Below are 26,045 nucleotides of genomic sequence, written 5' to 3'. Positions count from 1 at the left end.
CTGCAAAGTTTTATACTTTTTTTCTCCCTGGGCCCCTTCAGGAAGAGCTGTCTACCTCCTTGAAGAGGAGTGTCTACATTGAAAATCGGATTGGTACCAGCACCAGCTTTGACAGTGGTATTGCTGGGCTCTCCTCCACCAGTCAGTTTACCAGCAGTAGCCAGCTAGATGGTAAGTATCATGACTGGGCTTAGTGTCAAATGATAGTATGAACCCACTCCCTGCTCCTAACAACTGCCAGAGGTACAGACCAGAAGTTGTAACCTGAGCTCTGCCTTCCAAGGACCCCAAAGGCCAAAGGGGAGATGGACTACTCTAGGGTTGATGCCCTGTACATTTGCTTCCTCCCCAGAAACAAGTCACCGCTGGGCACAGCCAGACACTGCCCCAATAAGTGTCCCTGCAGACATTCGCTTCTCCATCTGGATCTCCTTCTTTGAGATCTACAATGAACTGCTTTATGACCTCTTAGAACCACCTAGCCAGCAGCGTAAGAGGCAGGTTCTGCGGCTGTGTGAGGATCAGAATGGCAATCCCTATGTGAAAGGTATGGAAGAGTAGGGAGGCTGGCATGAACCCTGGAGGGGACTTGAGAGAGACTAGGAAGAGTTACATATTCCCATCTTATGTACGTCCTTCTTGGGCTCAGATCTCAATTGGATTCATGTTCAGAATGTTGAGGAGGCCTGGAAACTTCTGAAAGTGGGTCGTAAAAACCAGAGCTTTGCCAGCACGCACCTGAACCAGAATTCTAGCCGCAGGTGAGTGTGTTATGGGAGCCAACCTTTCATTGTGTTCCAAGAAATATTAGTCTTCCACCTGGTCATGGAAAATGTGCAATGACTATTTTCTTTTTCTTAATCTCTAGTCACAGCATCTTCTCCATTCGGATCCTGCACCTTCAAGGAGAAGGTGATATGGTCCCCAAGATCAGCGAGTAAGATTTCCCATTTAGAAATTTGAACTTCTTGGCAATAAATGGTAGCGGGGAGACAGGGGAGGGGAGGTCTTCAGAGGAATTACTTGTTATATTCTTGTTCTCCTTCCTTTGGTGGAGAGATTCTTGGTGGGTCTTTCCTTCCTCAGAACTATATGAAAGACTGTAGGTTCATAACATGTGGGGTCCTTATGTCAGATCCTGTTCATCTTTCAAGGTTGTCACTTTGTGATCTGGCTGGCTCAGAACGTTGCAAAGATCAGAAGAGTGGTGAGAGGCTGAAGGAAGCAGGAAATATTAACACTTCTCTGCATACCCTGGGCCGTTGTATCGCTGCTCTGCGCCAAAACCAGCAGAACCGGTGAGCTTTTGACTGCAAGCCATGGGCTGGGATGACCCAGAACTGTGCAATTTACTAAAACTTCCAGGTCACCACTGGGGATGGTACTACAATATCCCAAGGACTGGAGTTCTGCTCACAGCTCTACTCTTCTGATTGCTTGGCAGGTCAAAGCAGAACCTGATTCCCTTCCGTGACAGCAAGTTGACTCGAGTGTTCCAAGGCTTCTTCACAGGCAGAGGCCGCTCCTGCATGATTGTCAATGTGAATCCCTGTGCATCTACCTATGATGAGACCCTTCATGTGGCCAAATTCTCCGCTATTGCCAGCCAGGTGAGAAGCTAGTAGGGTAACTTTGGAATGGTACTTTATTTAAGAAAGCTACTGCCCTGGCTGGTGTAGCTCAGTGTATTAAAATGAGTGCAGGCCTGAGAACCAAAGGGTTGCCAGTTCAATTCTCAGTCAGGGCACATGCGTGGTTTGTGGGCCAGGTCCCCAGTTGGGGGTACGCTAGAGGTAACCTGATGTTTCTCTCCCTGTATTTCTCCCTTCCTTCCCCTCTCTGTACAAATATTGTTTTTAAAAGAAAGCAAGCAACTAGGGACTAGTAATGGATTCAATTAAGATTTTTTTTTCCCCTGCTAGCTTGTGCATGCTCCACCTGTACAACTAGGATTCCCATCGCTACATTCATTCATCAAGGAACACAGTCTGCGGGCATCTCCCAGCTTAGAGACAGGAACTAAGAGAGACCCAGGCCTTGATGATGACATTGAAAATGAAGTTGACATCTCCACATATGGCAAGGAGGTGAGAATACAAGAAAGTTCTGATGCAATAGCTTGATGGGTACACGTTTTCCATGCCACCTTTCAGGTAGACCTGTGCCTCTTATGGGACATGGCCATCTGATGACCTCTGACCTGTGTGTCCCCCGTAGGAGCTTCTACAGGTGGTGGAAGCCATGAAAGCACTGCTTTTGAAAGAACGACAGGAAAAGTTGCAGCTGGAGATGCAGCTCCGTGATGAAATTTGCAGTGAGATGGTACAGCAGATGCAACAGCGTGAACAGTGGTGCAGGTACCAGCTGAGTGACCTCTCTTCGCCTGTCACCTGGACCAATGGGTGGGAAGTAGGGACTAGCATGGCGTTGTGCCTCAAGATCTGTCCTCCGTGCTCACTCCTCATAATCTTCGCTCACTTCTCTTCTCCTGACAGTGAACATTTGGACACCCAAAAGGAACTATTAGAGGAAATGTATGAGGAGAAACTAAAGATCCTCAAGGAGTCATTGACAAGTTTTTACCAAGAAGAGCTTCAGGTGAGTTGCCCTGAACCAGCCCCAATGACTGGCTACTTATATTCCCATCACCAGCTTGTTTGAGGTAAACATATTTAATCAACTTTACTAGGGGCAGGAATATGTAACTCATTTTTTCTCTTAATATCTTTAGTACTATCCCAATGTCCCAATGTACACTTGATGAATTGATCAAAGATATGGTTAGGCAGGAAATGGTATACATGCTAACAAACAGGCTTTTGAGGTTTAAGTATCAGGGAAGATTTTGTTCATTATTCAGTCATCTGTTCCTGCAGTATTTGTCTGACTGGATGGAATTGTGCTCTCTGCTTCCAAGGAGCGGGATGAGAAGATTGAAGAGCTAGAAGCTCTCTTGCAGGAAGCTAGACAACAGTCAATGGCCCATCAACAACTAGGGTCTGAATTGTCCTTACGGCGGTCCCAAAGGTTGGCGGCTTCTTCCTCCACCCAGCAGCTCCAGGAGCTTAAAGCTAAACTGGACCAGTGCAGAGCAGAACTAAACTCCACCACTGAAGGTAAGGAAGGAGAGAGCAAGACACCTAACAGTGGCTCAAGGAGGAACTAGTCTCCAAACTTTGGCCTTCTGGCACTCACTTGGAGCTACATCCCCTGCTCTAGGATGCACATGTATTCACTTTTTGTATTTGCTGCAAGCTACTGTTAACTCAGAGATAAGTCCAAGGTTAGAAAGCCTACATATTGAAGTTTTCTGTTTCTTCCCTCAGAGTTACATAAGTATCAGAAAATGCTGGAACCGCCACCATCAGCCAAGCCCTTCACCACTGATGTGGACAAGAAGTTAGAAGAGGGCCAGAAGGTAATTACCTTTCTCTGGTACCAAAGTTCTTACCTAAGGCAATTTCCAAAACTATATCCCTGGTTCATGTAAGGATAAGATTGTTTTGTGCACTGTCCTGGAGAGTGGCTACTTTATTCAGCTGACTAGCCTTTCTAATTTTACTTCTCTTCAAATGGCTGTCTCCTCCAGATCATTATCCTGGTTGATCATGGCCACAATTTTTTACTCCCCCTTTTTCAGAATATAAGGTTGCTGCGGACAGAGCTTCAGAAACTTGGTGAGTCTCTCCAGACAGCAGAAAGAGCCTGTTGCCACAGCACTGGGGCAGGAAAACTTCGCCAAGCCTTGACCACTTGTGATGACATCTTAATCAAACAGGTTAGAACAGACTAAATATCCCCTTCTCTCCCATTAGCCCACTCCAGAGTTATGTGAGAAGGGGAATGAGGAGAAGAGAAAGGTAAAGAAGGTTAAGATTTTTAGGTTAATTTTAATAAACGAGGGGAATTTCTCTTCCTTGCAGAAAAATAACCATTCACTAAGTACAGGTACTGTACTAATTTATAGAAATTTTCTGTTATAACCACCCCAGGGAGATAGTATCACATTTCATCCAAGATGCTTACATTGTAAGAAACAGTTATTTTATGTACCACCAAAACAAAACAGTAACAAGCTGACACTTCATCAGAAAATGCATCCTAATTCTAGATATTAAAATATTTTTAAAAAGAAATACATCATAGACTAAACATAGCACTTAATTTTGATACCTAGGAACTGAGGAGGTTAGGTAAACTTATTCAAAGTCATATCACCTTGTATGTTAGAAAATGGCCCTTTTATCCAGTGCTATTTGTTTGGGTTTTAAAGAAAATACCCCCGTTCAATGATAAGGTCTAACCCTAAAGAACTGACAGTATAAAAACAATTGTAACTAGTAGTAGATGGCACATACTACCTTGTCTTCTTGTTTCTCTAATATACCAGACATAAATGTTTTCTATAATTTATTGATCTTCCTTAGGATCAGACCCTGGCTGAGCTGCAGAATAACATGATGTTAGTAAAACTGGATCTTCGGAAAAAGGCAGCATGCATTGCAGAGCAGTATCATACTGTGATAAAACTTCAAGGTCAGGCTTCTTCTACCAAAAAGCGCCTTGGGGCCAACCAGGAAAACCAGCAACCAAACCAACAGCCCCCAGGAAAGAAACCATTTCTTCGAAACTTACTTCCCCGAACACCCACCTACCAAAGCTCAACAGACTGCAGCCCTTATGCCCGGATCCTGCGCTCACGGCGCTCCCCTTTACTCAAATCCGGGCCTTTTGGCAAAAAATACTGAGGCTTTCGGGAAGGAGAGAACAGTCCTTGTCCTGAGGTGGGTCAGCTGCTCAGCTAAAGAAATATGTCTCTTTTAAGCTTCACTATATACCTGGAACTCGATAAAAAATGCAATATTCCGACACTAGTTGTATTCCCCTCCTTTTGTAATATAATCACGTATGTAATCTCATGCTTTTTTACTTATATGGTTTCTATGCATACACAAAAACTATATTAAATATACTGTTCACGTTTAAATTTTTTTTAATTTGAATTCCAAATTTAGCAAAATCATTCAAATTATAAAAAGACAGAAAAATGTAAAATCATACATCATTCAGACCCATGGAAACCTTGCACAGGAATGTCAGTAGAGACCGAAAATATCTTGGTAAGAAATGAATCCAAAGGACATTAGATAGTCTAACCCTTCCTTAATATAAACGAAGTGTTACATATTAGGAGGTGAATGGGTAATAAACTTATTCTGGAAATATGACCATAGGAAGGCTGGGTTCTGAGCACAAAATAATCCATATCAACTACTATACAAATTCATTACAGCATACAATCATAGCCTATTACCTCCTACTGTATACACACGCACAAGCCTGAAACCCTCCGGGAGCACACAAACAATGATTCTCTTGACCTTGTCTAATCCTATTAAGCCTGAAAAAAAAATTCTGTTGGCGATGGGGGTGTGTGTGTGTGTGTGTAAAATACATCAAAAATAATAAAACAGATCAGCTTAAAATGAGTTTATTCTTGCCTGTAGTCACAAAGGTCATTCCCCTATGTCTATGAAATTATCTAATCTTGTCTCCTTATTTTGCTTTAGTGAGAGATAATAACTGTAAGACATCTTTTGCCCTCAGTAGGGGCTTTCAGGCTCAATGAGATTCTTCTGTCTTCTTTATTAAACTCTAGTTACTTCCAATTTGAAAGCTTCTAGGAGACTCTTCAAAACTATGTTTTGGAAGAATGTCTCCGGAATAAGAACAAATACACAACTTTACTCCATCCATTAAGACCTAATCTCTGACACCAGAATAGTCATGCTCAGCAAGTCCAAGAAAGACAAGATCATGTCTATATCCAGTGACCCTACTGTCAACAGAGGGTCGGGTCACAGACTTTTCTCCCTTACCTCTCAAGAAATCATCCACTCCCAGCAGCATTAAAACTTTGTTCCTGTTCCTATAGCCTTACAAGTGCTAAAGTGCTATTACAGAGAATTTTGGGGGCACAGGTGGGAGAAACTGGGAAGAAGGCCAAGATCTATAGCTACTCTCTGAACATAAGGAAGATGGAAGTGCTTCTAACTGGCAAAAGACAAGGTTTCCTGCCAGGATTCTTCTGTCTACTCTGAAGGTGATTCTATAAACTGTCCAAGGAGCTGTTTCCATCTGTACCCACAAAAAGAACTGAAGTCCTTAGAAGAACAGACAGGGCCATTTTTTAATGGAGCTAAGCTTAATATGGGTCTGGCAATATACTAGCTTGAAAGTAGCCAACTATGGTGTGACTGAAGACAGGTTGAGCGGAGAGACTCTGCGTGTAGGAGTGTTGTTAGCAGACAGTGAAGCAGGGAGGAAAAAGGGAGCAGGCATCTCAGTGGAAGGAGTCTCTCCTTGGTTCCGAAGCTGCAGGATTTGCCGGAGCAAGGCCTTACCTTCTTCCCGGGTCTGAAACAAAGGCAACTATTTCAAAATATGTCCAAGGATAGTCTCAAAAACAGGTTCTAAAATACTCATATATAACTTACACAAATCAAGGTAACCTTTCCACTTAATCTTCTTATCCACTTTTCACCCCCAGATCATGGTAAAGATCGTAAGTTCAAGCCTAAAATCCAAACTTTTTTTTTTTTTTTTTTTTCAAACTATTAAAGAACCAATACTCACATCATTGAATGCACAACACTTTTGGGCACAAGTTGAAGCTTCATCCCACAGCTTGCACTTAAAATAGTACTGGGCCAGATAGCGGAAAGCTGTGCTCTCCTCCAAGTGTTCCACTATTTCCTAGACAGGGAAAACAGGAATGACGGGTCAATGCCCTGGCCCTGTAGCTCAGTCGGTTAGAGCATTGACCCAATACACCAAGGTTGTATGTTCAATTCCAAGTCAGGGCACATATAAGAATGAGTGCATAACAAAGTGAAACAAAAAACTGATCAGTTTAAAAAATGGTGTGCCTCAGTGGATTGAATGCTGGCCTGTGATTGCTGGTTTGATTCCCTGTCAGGGCACATGCCTGGATTGTGGGTCTGGTCCCCAGCTGAGGGCATGTGAGAGGCAACCGATTGCTATTTCTCTAGTTTCTCTTGCATATCGATGATTCTCTCCTCTTCTTTCTCCCTCCCTTCCCCTCTCTCTGAAAATAAAATCTTTAAAAAAATAATAATAATGAAAGAATAAAATCAGCAACCCCAGTTATCATGCTCTGACACATACCCCACAGGAATAGATATCTTGAATATATTTGATGTAACACTGAGCAGCTTGTTCTGACTCAGTCAACTGTTCATGAAGCCTACAAAAGAAATTGGTCTTTTAAGTACAAATCAGATCTCAAAGCCAAACTAATGATAAAAAGTAAAAGCACATGATTAAGACCAAAAAGTGACAATACATAGACAAGTACAAATTTTGACATAAATCACACAATGGGATCCAGAACAGTATTAGCGCCCAGATGTGACGGTTATTTTATCAGAGTTTAAAATCATTACTCTGCTACTGGTAATGGAGGGAGTTAGTAAATACTTTAGCTGGGTAACACACCTTTGCAAAAACTTGCTGTTAATACCCTGAGAGAGATTTTGAAAAGGTACAAAGCAATTCAGATTTTTTTCTAAGAAACCAGAAAAGAACTGGCAGGAATACAATAGCATTCAAGAACCTCTTTGCCTACCATTTCTGAGTTATTCCTTATTTTCCTAGTCCTTATTAGGAGATGAGTACTTAGTTTTCCTAGATTGCTCTGATGTGCAAATGTTATTTCTTTTCTTTCAATTCATTCTCGATCCCTTGCCTAATAGGAAAGCAATTCCCCCTTCAAATAGTGGCATTCTCTCAAGTCAAGATGGCTAAATTTCCAAATCAGACTCATGCAGGATGATGGATAGGAGGCTCTAGAGCATGCAGGACCCATCATACCAGAGAAGCCAACAGAAATATCAATAGCATTTTACTCCGTTCACTCACTTTGCCAGTTTCACCAGAGCCATTTTCTCCACATCTCCCACGGCGTAAGCTCTCCAATAACACTGTCAAAAAAATAAACTAGTCACTTTGACCATTGCCTCATGTGCCATGACTAATCACATAAAGGCTCAGGTCCTGCAAGCCTCCCAGAACTTCAGATTTGCAGAATGTAAGGCATTTTTATTAAATCTGATAGGTCTAGGCTACATGCTGCTATTTCCACTGATGATGTCACCCCAGCTTAGCTTTTCAGCCTATGTACTTTTTCAGACTTCCCTATGTAGAGATATCACAATAAAGGAAAGTTAAAGAGCACAGATAGCCCAACCCTTCATCCAAACAGCAAATTTCCATTCAAATTCTCTACGACTCAATTTCAGATACCTTTTTGGCTTCCACGAGTTGATTGAGTTTCTCATAACATTCTCCTAAAGCAACCAGCATACGAGAATCATTGGGCCTGAGAGAAAATAGGAACAGCAGTCTGAGCAGACTTGATAGGTATGTAAAAGTCCTCCCATGAGGAACCACTATGACTACTACAGTGGTCCCTCCTTATTCACGGTTTCACTTTGCATAGTTTGTTACTGCAGTCTTAAAGTATTACATGGAAAATTCCAGAAATAAACAATTCATAAGGTTTAAATTGCACACCATTCTTAGTAGCATAATGAAATCTCACGCCATCTTGCTTCTTCCCATTTGGGACAGGAATCACCCTTCTGTCCAGTATATCCCACACTCCATACACTACCCACCAGTTAGTCACTTAGTAGCCATCAAAAGAGAAAGAAAAGTATCAGCCCTTCCCACAACAAACACATTGTCAAGTGGCCAGACTTACCGAAGCTGGTGGGCCCGTCTGTAATAATACAGGCAGTAAAATGGCATCTTTAGGATTTCATAGGTCTGCCCAAGGCCATACCAGGCTCTGTAGTCCCGTTTATTGACCTCAATGGCATGTCTAAGAAATGGAAGAAAGACCGGTAAGAGGGGAGAATCAAGGTTAGCAACTTGCAGACTCAATTAAGGCTCCTAACGTCACAGCAATCTGTTCCACCTAAGCCCACAACTAGGAGCTCACCTGTAAGCCTGAATAGCGGCAGATGTGTTCTTCATTTCCATGTACTCATGTCCCATCAGTGTCCAGGCCCCAAGATACCGAGGGTTCAATTTCAAGGCTCTCTGGAAATACAAGGCTGCTTTCTCATGCTGAGAACGCAAACTATAATAATTGCCTGATTGAAAAACAAACAAAAATATGAATAATTAGAAAGGTAAAAATACAAGTCCAATAAAATAGACAGCATTCCACAGAGTGAGCATGAAAGCATAACTCATTCCCCGCAAAGTCCTTGCAGAAAAGCCAAACTGTACATAAGGGGAATATCATCATTCCCTTGGGAAATATATAACATCTATCACACATTCTGATTAGTGTTCAAAGTATTCCCCTAACACTCCAAGTTTTTCTTCATCTTATTTCGTCTCGATGTAGTTTTTATACATGTATTTTATATAAGGTAGGAAATTTCTAGAATAAGTTTTAGACTGGTGGCTTTCCAACTTTATTCCTAGGGTTCTTAGGAGGTACCTCAGGGTGAAAAAGGTAGAGCTCTGAGCTCCCTCTCCTTAAGGAATCAAAGCAGTTATATTATCATTGATCTTTTGAAAAGAGTAAGTCAAAGTAATTAGGATTCTGTGAAAGATTTTTTTGTAAAAAGGGCACAAAAGCCACCTGTCCTATGTCAACTGTTAAATGGATAAACAAATGTGGTATATATCCAAAAAATGGAATACTAGTCAACAATAGAAAGGAAATAACTGGGACTTCTGGCCAAGATGGAGGCCTAGACAGACACACTGCATCTCCCTCCACAACTAAGAAGGAATACAGCTACTTCAAAACTAGAGACAACCAGAAGTTCCAGAAAATCGAGCTTCATGGAAGTCCAACCAAGATATAAAGAAGAAATACTCATCTAGACAGGTAGGAGGGACAGAGCCAGGGCAGAGAGGATGCAGTGTGGTGGTGGCAGCAGCGGTGGCAGGCCGGCAGAAAGTGCAGTCAAACATTTTAAAAAGTAGGGAGGGACACCTGGGGGGTGCTCCCAGCACCAGAACAGACTACACAGCTCATGGTTCCAGTGCCAGGGAAAATAAAGCCTCATTGCTTCTGATTGTGAAAACCAGTGGGGTTGGGGCAGAGAAAGAAATTGCCAGTCTCTCAGCAGAGTCCACTTGTATATAGGGCCCCCACCGTCCTAGAACGTCCGCAGATCCACCCACTCTGGGAACAAAGGCCAGGGCAACAGCAAGAGAGGTGCCAGTCCCATACAGAAGTGGGAAAAGTGCCTGGAAAAGAGGCGAGTGTTGAGCAAGCAGCATTGTTCCCTCTCAGACCCCTCTCCCACACACAGCACCACAACGTGGTGAACCGGGTCGCCCTGTGCTAACGAATACCTAAGGCTCCGCCCCTTACAACATTACAGGTGGGACAGCTCTACCTAAAACACAGAGGCAAACAAACACAGGAGCCTGTCAAGATGAGGAGACAGAGAAATATGGCCCAAAAGAGGGGACAGGTCAAGGCTCCAGTGGGAGAACTAAGCAATGAGGAGATAGCCAATCTGACAGACGAAGAGTTCAAAACATTGGTGATAAAGATGCTCAAAGACTTGACAGATAAGCCTAAATATGGCAGACGCATAAAGGAAGAAGTGAAGGCTACGTTAAATGAAACAACGGAAAATTCACACAAAACCAATGGTGAAGAGAAGGAAACGGGGGTTCAAATCAATGATTTGGAATGTAAGGAAGAAAAAAAACAGTCAACCAGTACAAAATGAGGAAACAAGAATTGAAAAAAATGAGGAGAGGCTTAGGAACCTCTGGGACAACTTTAAACATGCCAACATCTGAAATCACAGGGGTGCCAGAAGGAGAAGAGGAAAAGTAAGAAATCGAAAGCTTATGTAAAAAAAGAATAAAGGAAAACTTCCCTAATTTGGCAAAGGAAATAGACATACAAGTCCAGGAAGCACAGACAGTCCCAAACAAGCTAGACCCAAAGAGGACCACACCAAGACACATCATAACTAAAATGCCAAAGGTTCAAGATAAAAAGAGAATCTTATAAGCAACAAGAGAAAAGCAGAAAGTTATCTACAAAGGGGTGCCTATAAGACTATCAACTGATTTCTCAAAAGAAACTTTGAAGGCAGGAAGGGACTGGCAAGAAGTATTCAGTGGGATGAAAAGCAAGGACCTACAACCAAAACTACTCTATCCAGCAAAGCTATCATTTAGAATGTAAGGGCAGATGAAGTGCTTTCCAGACAAGGGAAAGCTAAAGGAGTTCATCATCACCAAGCCATTATTATATGAAATCTAAAGGGACTTACTTAAGAAAAGAAGATGAACAATATGAACATTAAAATGACAACAAACTCACAACTATCAACAATTGAATCTAAGAAATAAAAACAAAAACAAACTAAGCAAACCAACCAGAACAGGAACAGAATCACAGGTGTGGGAATCATCTGCAGGGTTATCATCTGGGAGGGGGAAGGGGAAGAAATGGGGAAATGGTGCAGGGACTAAGAAGCATAATTGTTGGTACAAAATAGACAGACAGAAGTTAAGAACAGAGTAAAGGGTGAAGCCAAAGAACTTATATGCACAACCCGTGGACATGAACTAAGGGAAGTAGGATTGCTGGAGGGAAGGGAGGTACTGGGAAGAGGGGAGCAAAGGGAAAAGAGATTGGGACTAATGTAACAACATAATCAATAAAATATACTTTAAAAAAAAGGAAATAACTATTGATACATGCTACAAAATGGATGAACCTCAAAAACTGCTAAGTGAAAGTAGCCAGACAATAAGGCTGAATACTGCAAGATTCCATTTATATGACATTTCTAGGAAAGGCAAAACTATAGAGTAGAAGGAAGATCTGTGCCTGCTAGAGGATGGGAGTGGGACAGACTGCAAATAGACACAAGGAAATTTGGGGGGATGATACAGTATTCTAAACTGGATTATGGCTCTGGTTACGCAACTGTATATATTTATAAAAACTTATCAACTATAAAGTGGGTGAATTTTATGATATGTAAATTATACCTCAATAAAGCTAGTTTTGTTTTTAAAAAGAATGTATTACAGCTATATCAAACTTAGATGAATTTTTTATGAGATCTTGTTGAATGAAAAATGTAAAATGCAGAAAAATTTATATTTCTGTTTTTGTTATTTGGGTTTTTTTTTTTAAGATTTTATTTATTTACTTTTAGAGAGAGGGGAAGGAGAAAGAGAAGAAGAGAAACATCAATGTGTAAGAGATACATCAGTCAGTTGCCTCTCACACACCCCCAACTGGGGACCTGGCCTGCAACCTAGGCATGTGCCCAGTCTGGGAATCGAACCAGTGACTTTTCGGTTCATAGGCTGGCACTCAATCCACGGAGCCACACCAACCAGGGCTATTTTTGTTTGGTTTGGTTTAACTTTATTTATTTATTTTTAGAGAGAGAGAATGGGAGGGAGAAAGACAGGGAGAGAAACATCAACGTGTGATTGATTGGCTGCCCCTCGACACCCCCAGCTGGGTACCTGGGCCCAGGCACGTGCCCTGACCAGGAATCAAAGTGGCAACCTTTCAGTTTACAGGACAGTGCTCCAACCAACTGAGCCACGCCAGCCAGGGCTAACGTGATCTATTTTTATAAAGCAAATAACCCATTAAACCCTGCATATGTGTATACACATTTTTATGTGGTATGGAACATCCTAACACATGTATCTTAAAGGGGGAAAGGGAGCAGCAAGAAAAAAAAAATCCTGTACTTCAAAAAATCTCCTTTATGTATAAATTGTATGTACATAAATAAACTAAATAAAAAGATAGGTTTAGATGTATATATACTAACTTGCAGAGATCATAATATGCTGTTAAGTGGAAAAGCAAATTGCAGAGAAATTATGGAATATGATTCCAGCCCTGGCTGATGTGGCTCAGTGGATTGAGAACTGGCCTGCAAATCAAAAGGCTGCCGGTTCAATTCCTAGTCAGGGCACATTCCTGGATTGTGGGCCAGGTCCCCAGTTGGGGGCATGTGTGAGAGGCAACCAATCAATGTATCTTGCACATTGATGTTTCTCTCATTCTCTTTCTCCCTTCCTCTCTCTCTAAAAATAAATAAATAGCGGGGAGGTGGGTGGCGCAAGGGAGAGCAATGGGGGAAGGATGGGACAACTGTAATAGAACAATAAAAAAATGGAAAAAATAAAAAATAAAATCTTAAAAAAAGAAAGAAAATGATTTAATTTTTGGCAAAAAATGAGTAACAAAACTTCCATATATAGTTGTGGGTTTTTTATCTCTCTAGATTCAGCTGTTTGTTTGATTCAGGAGAAATCACTTATAACAATTGTCTGCAACCTATACCTGATCGTTTAACTACAAATTCAAGTTCACATTCATCTGGAAAAAAGCAAGGGTATCTTTGCTTCTGCCCCCACTCAGAGACAAGAGAGTAAGCAGAGTCTAGGCAGAGTGTCCAAAAGTTAACTTTTGTAACAGAACAGGAGAGAATGGGGTAGCAGTAGCTCTTAGGCATAAGACCTGAGTTCTGGGAATCCAGGTCTGGTTTTAACAAGCCCCACAGAAACTGCTGGTGTCAGTGCCTGCCTGTGTCCTTCAGAGGTATCTTAACCTGTTGGCAAAGCCTGCCTCCGTCAAAGATATCATAGCCTGCCAGCAAGAATTTAATAACTTCGCTGTTTTAGTAAGCCTCTCTGTTCTCAGAGCCAATTCCTCCAAAACCATCAACGGAGAGTCCCTTCAATTCCCTTCTCCCTTACCCCTTAAAAAACCCCTGCCTTTCTTTTGTTTGCTGCTGCTGACACCGCCAGGCCTCAGCCCACCTGCTTGCAGTTGGCCAAATAAATCTTTTTAAACTCCTAACCTGTTTTCCTGTCTTTTCTCCTCTCACTCTTGCTGGACCTAACAGTAGCAAGGGTGTAAGCCCTAGCTGCTAACGAGTCAGGATGACAAAGGAGATGTTAAGAAGTCAGAACCGCTAAGTTCTGGACAAAGATTAAGTAGAGGAATTTTTTGACCAGTTGGAACAGCTGAAATGTACTGAATGATTACAATCTGCTGGACAACTTACATTGTTTTAAGGGCGTTGTATGTATTAATTTTTAAATCCTTCAACAACTACATGAGAGAAGGTTCCATTATTATCCCTTTATGGATGAGGAAACTACAGCATAGAGAGCTTAGGTCCAAGGTCATACAGCTAGTTAGAAGCAGACCCAAGATTTAAACTTGAGCAGTCTGGTTCCAGTGTCCTAATCTTAACTATGTTATACTGCAGTATATGTTGATATGTACATACATACATCTGCTTCTCTGAGATTGGAACTTCAGAAGAGAGGCAGACGGAGCAATCAATCCACATCAAGACATAAAAGCAGAAGGTGTGACTAAACAAGTAGGAGATTCTTGCCATCACTCTACTCTTAAGGTGTTGCACTCTCTCTCAGGTCTTCAGTTTTTGTTTTTGTTTTTCTATTTTTTCTCCTTTCACTTCCTCTAAACTGGCAATAATGTGAAAGCTGAAGTATATTCCATCATATCTAATGTTCCTTATTCTTGAATTTTAAGGTAGGTGGACTGAATTCAACAAGCATTTATTGACCATATCTCAGGAACTTTGCTGGGCAATACAGTTCATTGAAAAGTTCACCCGAAGTGATTATTATAAAACAAGACACTCCTAAATCATTATTCTTCATATGTATGTCTCCTTTGATTTTAATTGGTTTTAAGTCACTATGTTTAAAAAAAAAACTTCATTATCTCCCTACTTCTGTTTCCTTTCTTCACGTAAAAGTCAGTTATCAATCCGGCAATCCAGTCACCAATTCCTGTTTGCTCTATTTCCTAAATTCCTCTCTCCATTCCTCCTGCCAATACAACCTTATCTTCAGTTCTCAACATCCTTAGACTGGATTATTGCAAAGGCCTCCTAGCTGGCCTCCGTGCCTCTGGTCCTGCCCTTTTTCTAATTCTCCCAGCACATTGTCTCCATCACCATTTGAAAATGAAAATCTGAAAAGTTTCATCACTCTGGTTTAAAATCCTTCAGAAGCCTCCTCCTGCCTTAAGAATAAAATCTGCCCTGGCTGGTGTGGCTCAGTGGATTGAGCTGGTTCAATTCCCAGTTAGGGCACATGCCTGGGCTGCGGACCAGATCCCCAGTTTGGGGTTTGTGAGAGGCACCTGACTGTTTCTCTCGCACCTCAGTGTTTCTCTTCCTCTCTTTCTTCCTCCCTTCCCCTTACTAAAAATAAATAAATAAAATCTTTAAAAATAAAATAAAATAAAATCCAAATCTTTAGTGAGACAAAAAGGCTCTTCAAAATCCAGCTCCTTTTTGAACATTCCCACCTCCCACACCATGCTTCAGGATGTTGGACTATTTCCAGCACGATGCCTTTTCTACTCTTCAATGCCTCTGCCCTTCCCAAGTCAATCCTTCTCCTTTATTGAACTCTTCACTCCTGCCTATTCTTCAAGCATCATGGTTCCCTAATTTCAGACTGGATTAGATGCCTTTACTACATACTCTTAGCACCCTATGTTTGCCTCAATCATAACACTCAGCCCACTGTATTATGGTTTTCTTACTTGCCTTCCTAAATAGGCTACCAGCATAGGTACTGCAATACAAAGCACAGTGCCTGGCACTCAGAGATGCATGAAGATGTTTTCTAAACAAATTGAGAGTTCCACCCTCACGTTAATGGACTATATTCATAATGTTCTAATATTGAAAAGACCATTTGTTCCCATAGGGCTTAATTTTTTTTTTTTAATGCTTATTCCCCATGCCAGACTACAACTTCCGCAAGGGCTGGAAATATGTATTGAATAATTAATGAACTGAAATTCTATCAGTTTATTAAGAACATCCTGACCTTGAGAGGTATAAATGCATGATCTCGATGCAGTATTACCAAAGACCCAAAGACAGGTATATTTCTTTCATTTCCAGGGAACCTATGTTTTCCATCACAACCAATGAAGCTTACTTTTATCCAGGAGTGGCCATTCATCTCTTTACATCAACTGATTATCAGGCCACACTAGCATGGCCAAGTACATAGGACCATGGTTCCTAATCAGGGATGATTCTGACCCCAAGAGGTTATATAGCAATACCTGCAAATATTTCTGATCATAACTGGGGGAAGAGAGCAGTGGGGAGAGGCTAGGAACATTGCTAACACCCTACAATGCAGACAACAGTCCCACACACAAAAAGATTGTTAGCCCAAAATGTCATTAGTGCCAAAATCAAGACACTCTAATACAGAGAAACAGGTGCTCTCATCTCTTTTCATAGGATTAGAAATTCTTCAAACATTTTAGTAATACTAAAGTTTAAAATATATACACTTTTGAGCCAGTCTTTCACTGTTTATTACACAGAAATAATTGAATAACTATGCAAAAATAAATGTACACATACAAAGATGTTTCCCAAAGAAATTTTTATATTAATAAACACTGGCCATAACTTATATAGAAAATGATTAAATAAAAATGATGGCACATCTATATAATACTAAATAGCCATCAAAAATATCTAGCCCAGGCTGGTGTAGCTCAGTGGATTGAGCGTTGGCCTGTGAACCAAAGGGTCGCAGCTTCAATTCCCAGTCAGGGCACACCCCTGGGTTGTGGGCCAGGTCCCCCGGTTGGGGTCACACAAGAGGCAACCACATGTTGTTGTTTCTCTTCCTCTCTTTCTCCCTCCCTTCCCCTCTCTCTAAAAATAAATAAATAAAATATTTTTAAAAATAATAATAATAAAAACCTAGATGTACTGAAATTAAAAAATTTAAGATATACTGTTTAAAAAGGAAGTTACAAAGCAGTGTGTACAATGATATAGCTTTTGCAAGCAAACTATTTCACACATGTGCACACATGCACATTTTTAGAATTCACACACATGTGTGCACACACACATTTTTAGTATTCACACAGAAAAATATTCCGGAGCCATGTTCACCAAACAGTCTTGGGGATAGGATTACAGTGAGCTTTCACATTCTACTGTATATAATTCTGTTACCTTTGCCACTTTTATACTGTTGTTATTCTCACATTTGAATTACTTACAACAAAGATAAACCTTAAAAGAAAAAGAATAACGACCCTTACCAATTACACAGCACGTTTCCACACGATATTTATCAATCTCACAGAGATTGTGAGCCAAATAACTCAACTCAGATTTCATGCTCTGGAAGAAAAGAAAAAGATGGTCTAAACATGAAAAAGGAACCCCCCTAAAATTATTATTATTTTTTAATTTTTTAAAATTATTTGTCTTGTAGCAAATGCAACTGGGTGACAATCCAACCCAGATGAAAGCACAAAAGAGCTTAACGAAGTCCAAGTAAAGGAAGCAGCTCACCCTGACATAAAGAAGGTTGGAGAATGTGTCCATATTCTCAATCCTATAAGGGTCTTGTTTCCTTAGCTCATTAAAAATAGAGAGGGCTTTGTCAATATCTGCTGAAAGAAGATAGTTCAGAAAACAACATAATGCTACTTTCTGGGTTTGATGGATTTCATTGTCCTTATTCACTTACCTCTGATATTGTGATAGGCAACAGCAATTTGGGAAACAATATATGAGCTCTTAGAGAAGCCTACATCGATGAGATTCTGATACTTTTGCAGGGCCTCCTCTATCAACTGCAACTCTGTGTATATATGAGCCAGAAAAAACTCTTTCATCCAGGTGTCTGGCAAAGACAGGAACTTCAGCTGGCAGTAGAAGGAAGAGGGACATACTTAATATACTTTGACCTCTCTCCAAATGAACATCAAGGAATTACTTTTATCATCTAAAGCAACACTTTTCAACCAGTGTGCCACAAGAATTTTTAAAATGTGCAATACCTGACTATTTAGTCAGGGGCACTGACCTCTTTTCTCTTAGACTGTCAAATGAAAAATGACAATAGACAACACAACAATAGCCATCCATTATGAATAAATCAAAATTATACCTATTTTTTAGTCAGATTAGCAAAAGTATATTTTTGGTGTGCTGCAGAATTTTAGTAATTAATTTATGTGTGCCATGAGGTGAAAAAGGTTGAAAATTGCTGCTCTAAAGGACTTTATCACCAGACTTTTATTACAGCACCTAATAATGAACACAGGGCAGTTTAATTATAATATGATTTATAAGCAAAACACAGAGAAAAGGCCTAGTTAGGAAGTCTTCAAAAAACAGGATTTGAGGTGTGTTGGAAGATGAGTAGATTTTAATAGAAAAAAGGGAGTGGAAGAGAAGAAAAGACAACGTTCTATGCAAGGACAACATAAAAGGGAAAATAGTCCTGATGAATGTGGGTGAAGAGAACAAGCTTGTTTGAGGGGAAGCTTTGTGCTGGGAAGTAGTAGAAAATAAGACTGAACTGCTAGGGTGCGCCCTATGGTACAACAGGAAATGGGATGCAATAGGAAACTACTAAAGTTTGTTGCAAGAGAATGACATGATGACATGGGCATTTTAAGAATAATTTTGGAGCCCTGGCTGGTGTGGCTCAATGGATTGAGCACCAGCCTGCGAACCAAAAGATCGCCAGTTTGATTCCCAGTCAGGGCACATGCCTGGGTCTCAGGCAGAGTCATCAGCCAGGGGCGTGCAAGAGGCAATCACACATTGATCTTTCTCTCCCTCTCTTTGTCCTTCCCTTCTCCTCCCTCTAAAAATAAACAAATAAAAAATATTTTTTTAAAGGATAAGTTTAGGAATACTATGCAGGATGGCTTGGAAATGGGAGTGTAAAGGTGGGAAAGCTAGAAAAGAGTATCTGTTACTTACAAGAAATCCAAAATGGAGATAACCATAATGGCAAAGAAAGCCAAGAGAAAGAGATGCACACAAGAAGGAAACCTTGGCACCCTGGCTGGTATGGCTCAGTGGATTGAGTGCCGGCCTATGAAGTGAAAGGTCACCAGTTTGACTCCCAGTCAGGGCAGAGGCCTGGGTTGCGTGCCAGGTCCCCAGTTGGGGAGTATGAGAAGCAACCGATCAACGTGTCTCTCACACACTCCCTTTCGATCTCCCTCCCTTCCCCTCTCTCTAAAAATAAATAAATAAATAATACCTTTTTAAAAAATAAGAAGCCATAGCAATGTCTGGTGACTGAATACGTAAAGAAAATAAGAGAAAGGAAAAAGAAACAAATATGACTCTGAGACATTAAGACTGGGTGTCTTGAGACGTAGTGACGCTGATGAGTCTATCGAGTTAGGAGAAAGAAAGAGAATTTGGTAGGTAAAATGAAAAATTTGGTTTTGTGTATTTTGAGTTCAGAGATAAAGTCTAGCAGGCAGTTAGAGATAAGTGAATACAAGTAAACCAAGGTAAGATTTCAGACAAATTTAGTAGCATATATCATTATTGGGGAAAATCAATCAGCCTTTGGCTCTTTAGAGCAAAAAAAAAGTGTTGTCATTTCCATTAACTACTGAAGAACAGCAAAATAAACTCTGTAAACGATACCTCTAATAATGACTAATAAAATGACTGCAGTTTATAAAGCAATTTCATATACATTATTTCATTAATTAACAAGTCTCTGTATCTTCAGAGTCCTATAAGCTCAGCAGACTTAAACTATTCTAAATATAATCCTTGATATCAGAAGAACCTTTCCTATATCACCTTTGGAATTAGGAGAAGCTGTAATAGCATTTAGTCTATAAAACAGGTTACAGTAAAAACTGAATGTGAAAACATGAAATGAAAAGATAGTCTAATACGACTGGTTAGAAATCCAACAGCAACTACCAAACAAGACCTAGACATATGTCTTTCAAATAAAGACATGAAGGTCAAAATCCCAAGAGTGAAAGAGACCAGAAAAGGACCAAAGAGCTAGCTATAATCAAAGACTTAGCAAACTTCTCGAAGATGGAGGCATAGGTAGACACGCTGCATTTCCCTCCACGACTACAAAGGAATACAACTACCTCAAAACTGGAGACAACCAGAAGTTCCAGAAAATCAAGCTGCATGGAAATCCAACAAAGACATATAGAAGAAATATTCATCCAGACAGGTAGGAGGGGCAGAGAGGATGCAGTGTGGTGGAGATGGAGGCAGTGGCGGCAGAGGTTGTGAACAGCCAGTGGAAAGCCCAGTCACACGTTAAAAAAACAGAAGGGAGGGACACCTGGGGAGTGCTCCCAGCACTGGACCAGACTGCACAGAGCTGGGGAAAATAAAGCCTCATTGCTTCTGACTGTGAAAACCAGAGGAAGAAACTGCCGGTTTCTCAGCAGAGTTCAATTTGTTTAGAGGCCCCCACGGTCCTAGAACGTTCCCAGGCCCACCCACTCTGGGAACCATGGCCAGGACAAGAGCTAGAGAGGTACCAGTCCTATACGTGAAGGGGGAGAAGAGCCTGGAAAAGAGGTAAGTGCTGAGCAAGCAGTGTTATTCCCTCTCAGACTCCTCCCCCCCATATAGCACCACAACATGATAGGGTCACCCGCATTGACAAATACCTAAGGCTGCACCTCTTACAACATAACAGGTGTGACGCCTCTACCTAAGACACAGAGGCAAACAAACACAGGAGCCTGTCAAGATGAGGAGACAGAGAACTATGGCCCAAAAGAGGGAACAGATCAAGGTTGCAGTGAGAGAACTAAGCAACAAGATAGCCAACCTAAGAGATGCAGAGTTCAAAACACTGGTGATAAAGAATCTCACAGATATGACAGATATGCTTGAGTACAACAAACATAGTAGGGAAGAAGTGAAGTCTAAGTTAAGTGAAACAAAGGAAAATCCACACAAAACCAATGGTGAAGGGAAGGAAAACAGGGTTCAAATCAATGATGTGGATCATAAGGAAGAAATAAACAGTAAGCCAGAACAGAATGAAGAAACAAAACTTGAAAAAAATGAGGAGAGGCTTAGGGACCTCAGGGACAACTTTAAACATGCCAACATCTGAATCACAGGGATGCCAGGAGAAGGGGGACAGCAAGAAATTGAAAACTTATGTGAAAAAATAATGAAGGAAAACTTCCCTAATTTGGCGAAGGAAATAGACATACAAGTCCAAAGTCTAGGAAGTGCAGAGTCCCAAACAAGTTGAACCCAAAGAGGACCACACCAAAACACATCATAATTACAATGCCAAGGGTTAAAGATAAAGAGAGAATCTTAAAAGCAACAAGAGATGATTTCTCAAAAGAAACTTTGCAGGCAAGAAAGGACTGGCAAGAAGTATTCAAGGTGATAAAAAGCACGGACCTACAATCAAGATTATTCTATCCAGCAAAGCTATCCTTGAGAATGGAAGAGCAGATAAAGTGCCTCCCAAACAAGGTAAAGCTAAAGAAATTCATAATCACCAAGCCATTATTATACGAAATGTTAAAGGGACTTAAGAAAAAGAGGATCCCCTGGCTGCTGTGGCTCAGTGGATTGAGCATTGGCCTGCAAACTAAATGTCGCTGGTTCGATTCCCAGTCAGGGTACGTGACTAGGTTGCACGTCAGGTCCCCAGTTGGGGGCGCGTGAGAGGCAACCACACAGTGATGTTTCTCTCCCTCTCTTTCTCCTTTCCCCTCTCTCTAAAAATAAATAAATAAATAAGTTTTTAAAAAAAAAAGGAGGATCAAAACTATGAACATTAAAATGACAGCAAATTCACAACCATCAGCAACAGAACCTAAACAAATAAAAACAAAAACAAACTAAGCAAAAAACCAGAATAGGAACAGAGTCATAGATATGGGGATCATTTGGAGGGTTATCAGCTGGGAGAGGAAAAAAGGAGAATTGGGGAAATGGTGCAGGGATTAAGAAGCATAATTGGCAGGTACAAAATAGACAAGGGGAAGTTAAGAATAATATAGGAAAGGGTGAAGACAAAGAACCTATATGCATGACCCATGGACATGAACTAAGGGGGGTGGGATTGTTGGAGGGAAGCGGGGATACAAGGTGAGGGGAGCAAAGGAAGAAGAAATTAGGACAACTGTAACAGCATAATCAATAAAATATAATAATAAAAAAAAACACCTCTCTCCCCTCACCCCACTACTACAGAATTACATTAGACTTGAAGCATGGGTTTTTTCACATAGCTCTTCTCAAGTTACCATTTCTTTGTCTGTAATCAAGTTACAAAGTTCTAGCCAGGCTCCCCAATGCAAAGGCAAAACATGAGTAGCCTCCACAAATACATCAATGGCCTCTTTCACCAAGTCCAGTTTTCGAAGCACAACACCATACCTAAGCAAATAAGGAAAACAATCACAGTAGTTAATGCTCTATAACATCTCTTCTACTCTGGAGAATATGTTATAGGAAGTTCCAAATAACTCTAACACTTACAGATAAAGGCCAAATCCATCAAGTTCCCGAGCCTGATGCTTTTTGCTGAGCTCTACTCTCAATTCTCTAAGAGCCTCATTTTTTACTTGTCCTTTTTCCAGAGGGCCTAGGAAAGAAACAAAGTCTCTGATCTCAGAGAAGACTGCTGGTCTTCATTTTAGAGACCTAGATTTTCCCCTTGGCATCAAGCAGCTACACCTGAAACTGGCCAATGATTTCTTACACAACTTGTTTATTTTGTTCCAAAAATCACAACTGATAACTGGTCTGCAGTCATATTTTGTTGGGGGACCACAAAAGTGTTTAAATTTTTGAACTAGTATCAACATTTAAAAATCAGAACCCTCAACTAAAAAATCTGAATTTCCAGCTTCAGGTTGCAGTGTATGGGGTAGGGCCAAGGGAAGAAAGCCTTGACAACACCAGGCTACGAGGCAGCCATCAGCTGGAGCTGGGTGACAATCAGCCAGTTACGCTATCTAATTTGCAATAGCTCTCCTTAGATTACTTCATACATTTGTACTATCTGCCTGAGTCCTATGGGCATTTTTGTGTTCAACCCTTGCTTTAATCTAAAAGGTAAGAAAAAGAAATTCATACCTAGGCTATCAACTGTTTCATCATCCTTCTTCTTTTCTCCAGACTGTAAGAGAAAATCCACACACAGGTCTCTACCAATTTATTCTGAACCTGTTCTAAAATGAGCAGCCTGATTCTAATACCTAAGGGGCTCAAGACCAACCAAAATGGCATCAACTTTGGTCATTAATTTTAAGTAACTATTCAGGGGCTCCACTGATCAAATCTGGAAGAATTTGAACATCAAAATGATTAAGTACAGTACTGAATTATAAACAATTAAAAACAGAAGAATCCTTGAGCCCATACTGATAATAGATAAATAGATAAATGGAAAGGGGAGGAGAGGCCCTTGCTTAGAGTAGTACATGTGGAGCATGCTGGAGTGGAAATCATTTTGCAACATCATAGTAAAAAAATATTTCAGGCAAGAATTAACAGTGTATTTCTTGACTAACGGATATTTAGGTTGTTGACATTTTAGGAGTATTATAAAAAATACTTCAATGAACAGCCCTGCACATATGACCTTGTGCACATATTGAGGTATCTGCATTGGACAAGTGACTTAAAGTAGAACTGTTTGGTCATAGCATTTCAAATTAACATAATCTGCCAAAATAGACTTCCAAAATAGCTATATGAATTTTTTACTCCTAAAATAGGGTCTATTGCTTCACACCTTTGTCAATAATGAATATTATCCATACTTTAAATATTTTCTTTCATATAATTTTTTTTACTTTATTTATATCTTCTTTATTATTGTCAAGTATTTATAAAGTACATTCACCAAGCTGACTACTGCTAAGCTATTGAAAAGATTTAACTCTTTCCACTTGGTTCTAAATATGGATGCTTCACTGAAGATAGAATGACATGTTAAAATAGCCCTCACCAGATATCTAGAATACATGTACAGGAAATAGGCTTTCTTGCTATTGCAGCCATGCAGGAAATGTGCTGCCCGATCATATTCTTTAACATCAAAGTAGGCCTTGGCCAGGGTGTAAGCATCCATATCCTGGGCATCCTCCTAGAAAAGAAACAAGTTTTTGTTAAGTGGTTGAGAATAGGACAACAAAAGTTCAAATTCATGATGCATATTCATTAATTTCAAGATGCAAGAAAATATAATTTTTCCCTCCTTTTCCTCCTCCCCAAAACTTGAAATATATATTTTTATATATATGTATTTACACACATATATATATATATTTTAAAGTATGAAACAAGGTTAGTGAATTCCGCCCCCCCAAATAAAAAGATGGGGAAAAATAAAAAAATTTTAAAAACTAAACCAACACACTCACAAATTTGCATTGTTCCTGCAAATGTACTGGAAGTTGCATATAAGTTTTAGTATTAGGGACCTGTATTCAAAATTTAACTCTTTGATTTCTTGGTTTCATGACATTAGTAGGGAAGCTACATAGCTTCTCTGAGTATTCAGGTCTTCATCTGTAAAATGGAGCCAATAATACAGATTTGACATGAGGAGAAAAATAAAAAAGTCATGGAAAATGTCTGGCATTAATATTTGACATTCTCTTACTTCTCCAAACTTTTAAATCCCTTTGTAAATGCAATATACTGTACAATTACTTATACTTTTTATACTTCAAGAACATTTTGAAAATCCCTGGTCGGGTTTCTCACTTGGTTACAGCATCATTTGGATATGCCTAGGTTGGCCAGGACTGCAGATTTGATCCCTGGTCAGGGCGCATACAAGAATCAAGTAATCAATACATAAATAAGTGGAACAACACATCAATGTTTCTCTCTCTCACTTTCTCTCCCTCTAAAAATCAATAAAGTTTAGACATGTTAGAATTGCAAAAAAGCATGGGATTCTCTATAATTTTGCTATAATGCTCCATGTAAAAAAATGAAATGATGCATATTTAAGTTAAAAACATACAATCCTCCCCCGACCAAATTCTAGGAATAAGTTGATTTAAACTTTAATAATTTCATTCTCCTCATTCTTCTTGTCCCAAAACAGGAACCAAAACATATTCCGTGCGTTCCTCACTGGATAAACATGTCTTAAATGTGGCTATTTAGCTTAGGATTCTGGTGGCCCTTTCACATCCACTTATCATTTGTTTATTATTTCTTCCCTTACCCCCTCTCATCTACACTATACCTTTTGGGGTAAAGAACATCCATTGTTTTTAAGTGGGGGGAGTGGGAGCTGGAATCATATAACAAAATGGATTATGATAAAAGCACTCAGGCTACACATACTATGCAAACATATGTACTATCGATGACACATGAAATATACATATCTCATTTAATTGTCTCAATATCCCCATAAAGTAAATACTTTATCCACATTTCACAGGTGAGAAAACTATAGTTCAGGAGGTTAAGCTGCCAAAAGTCACTAGTGTAGCTGAGATTTGAACCCATAGCTGTTCGAATCCAAAGCCAGTTTCGTACTGTTGTAAAAACCTTTAATTCTGCTCATCGTTATGAATATTGTCTAGGCTGGGCTACAAAACCTAAAAGGCTTAAATCTTAAGAAAGGATTCTTTACTTATTCTCTCCAGCTTAAGTAAAAGCACCACCAGATCTTTCAAAACTCAATACAACCATCCAGCTCTCTAAACGCTTGCATTCCTTCTACAAACATTCCTGCTCCCCTCCAGGGATAGGTCGCTCGGTACCTCTTCGGTTGATGGGGAGCGCTGGCTGTGAAGTCCTTACCTCTGTAATAGGCGGAGGCGGCTGAAGCTCGGCCAGAGGCAACGCCGGGAGGGAGAAGGCTAACTCAGCGGACCTGGAACACACCGGCAAACCGAATCAGCTTCACAAACCCCCCAAGGCCAAGGATTGAGCCGGGTCCCTTCCCACCCCGACATCTTACCATTTACTACTGTGCAGTAGGCCCCGCTCCCGGGTAAGGCCGGCGATAAGCAGCAGCTGCTTTTTAATTTCCCGCAAATTTGAGAAATCGCCACTCGCTGACAAGACCGGTACCACCGGAGCCGCCAGGGCCACAGGAACTACAGAAGAGCTCGCCGCCATTTTTCTGTCTCACCCTCTCCA

General features: G+C 40.5%; 2 protein-coding genes across 3 annotated transcripts in view; one reads left to right on the top strand and one right to left on the bottom strand.

Moving 5' to 3' along the window:
• KIF20A (kinesin family member 20A) overlaps positions 1-5,473 on the top strand; it is a 9,497-nt gene extending 4,024 nt beyond the window's left edge. Inside the window, exons 7-19 of the mRNA XM_090288265.1 lie at positions 42-171; positions 353-547; positions 650-761; positions 869-937; positions 1,155-1,298; positions 1,445-1,610; positions 1,923-2,087; positions 2,218-2,357; positions 2,496-2,598; positions 2,918-3,116; positions 3,327-3,418; positions 3,641-3,778; positions 4,428-5,473. Coding sequence (XP_090144391.1) covers positions 42-171; positions 353-547; positions 650-761; positions 869-937; positions 1,155-1,298; positions 1,445-1,610; positions 1,923-2,087; positions 2,218-2,357; positions 2,496-2,598; positions 2,918-3,116; positions 3,327-3,418; positions 3,641-3,778; positions 4,428-4,748 — 1,974 coding nt within the window. The 3' untranslated portion in view covers positions 4,749-5,473. The remainder of the gene's footprint in view (positions 1-41; positions 172-352; positions 548-649; positions 762-868; positions 938-1,154; positions 1,299-1,444; positions 1,611-1,922; positions 2,088-2,217; positions 2,358-2,495; positions 2,599-2,917; positions 3,117-3,326; positions 3,419-3,640; positions 3,779-4,427) is intronic.
• On the bottom strand, positions 4,976-26,045 carry CDC23 (cell division cycle 23). 2 transcript variants are annotated; one of them, XM_090288266.1, is made up of 16 exons: positions 25,864-26,045; positions 25,704-25,776; positions 23,884-24,021; positions 23,007-23,049; positions 22,407-22,512; positions 22,172-22,304; positions 17,623-17,800; positions 17,445-17,545; positions 17,189-17,270; positions 9,026-9,179; positions 8,786-8,905; positions 8,326-8,401; positions 7,942-8,003; positions 7,189-7,267; positions 6,637-6,756; positions 4,976-6,417 (listed from the first exon to the last, which is right to left on the bottom strand). In XM_090288266.1, exons 1-16 carry the CDS (start codon positions 26,022-26,024, stop codon positions 6,247-6,249), a joined length of 1,797 nt encoding a protein of 598 aa, XP_090144392.1. In that variant the 5' UTR covers positions 26,025-26,045; the 3' UTR covers positions 4,976-6,246. The 2 variants fall into 2 exon arrangements, with proteins under 2 accessions (XP_090144392.1, XP_090144393.1); XM_090288267.1 differs by having other exon boundaries at positions 17,445-17,542.

Source organism: Furipterus horrens, unplaced genomic scaffold (genome assembly GCF_987537825.1).
Source record: "Furipterus horrens unplaced genomic scaffold, mFurHor1.1.pri manual_scaffold_10, whole genome shotgun sequence".
Taxonomy (NCBI): Eukaryota; Metazoa; Chordata; class Mammalia; order Chiroptera; family Furipteridae; genus Furipterus; species Furipterus horrens.
Note: the sequence above shows the minus strand (reverse complement) of the source record. Positions and strands in the feature narration are given on the sequence as shown.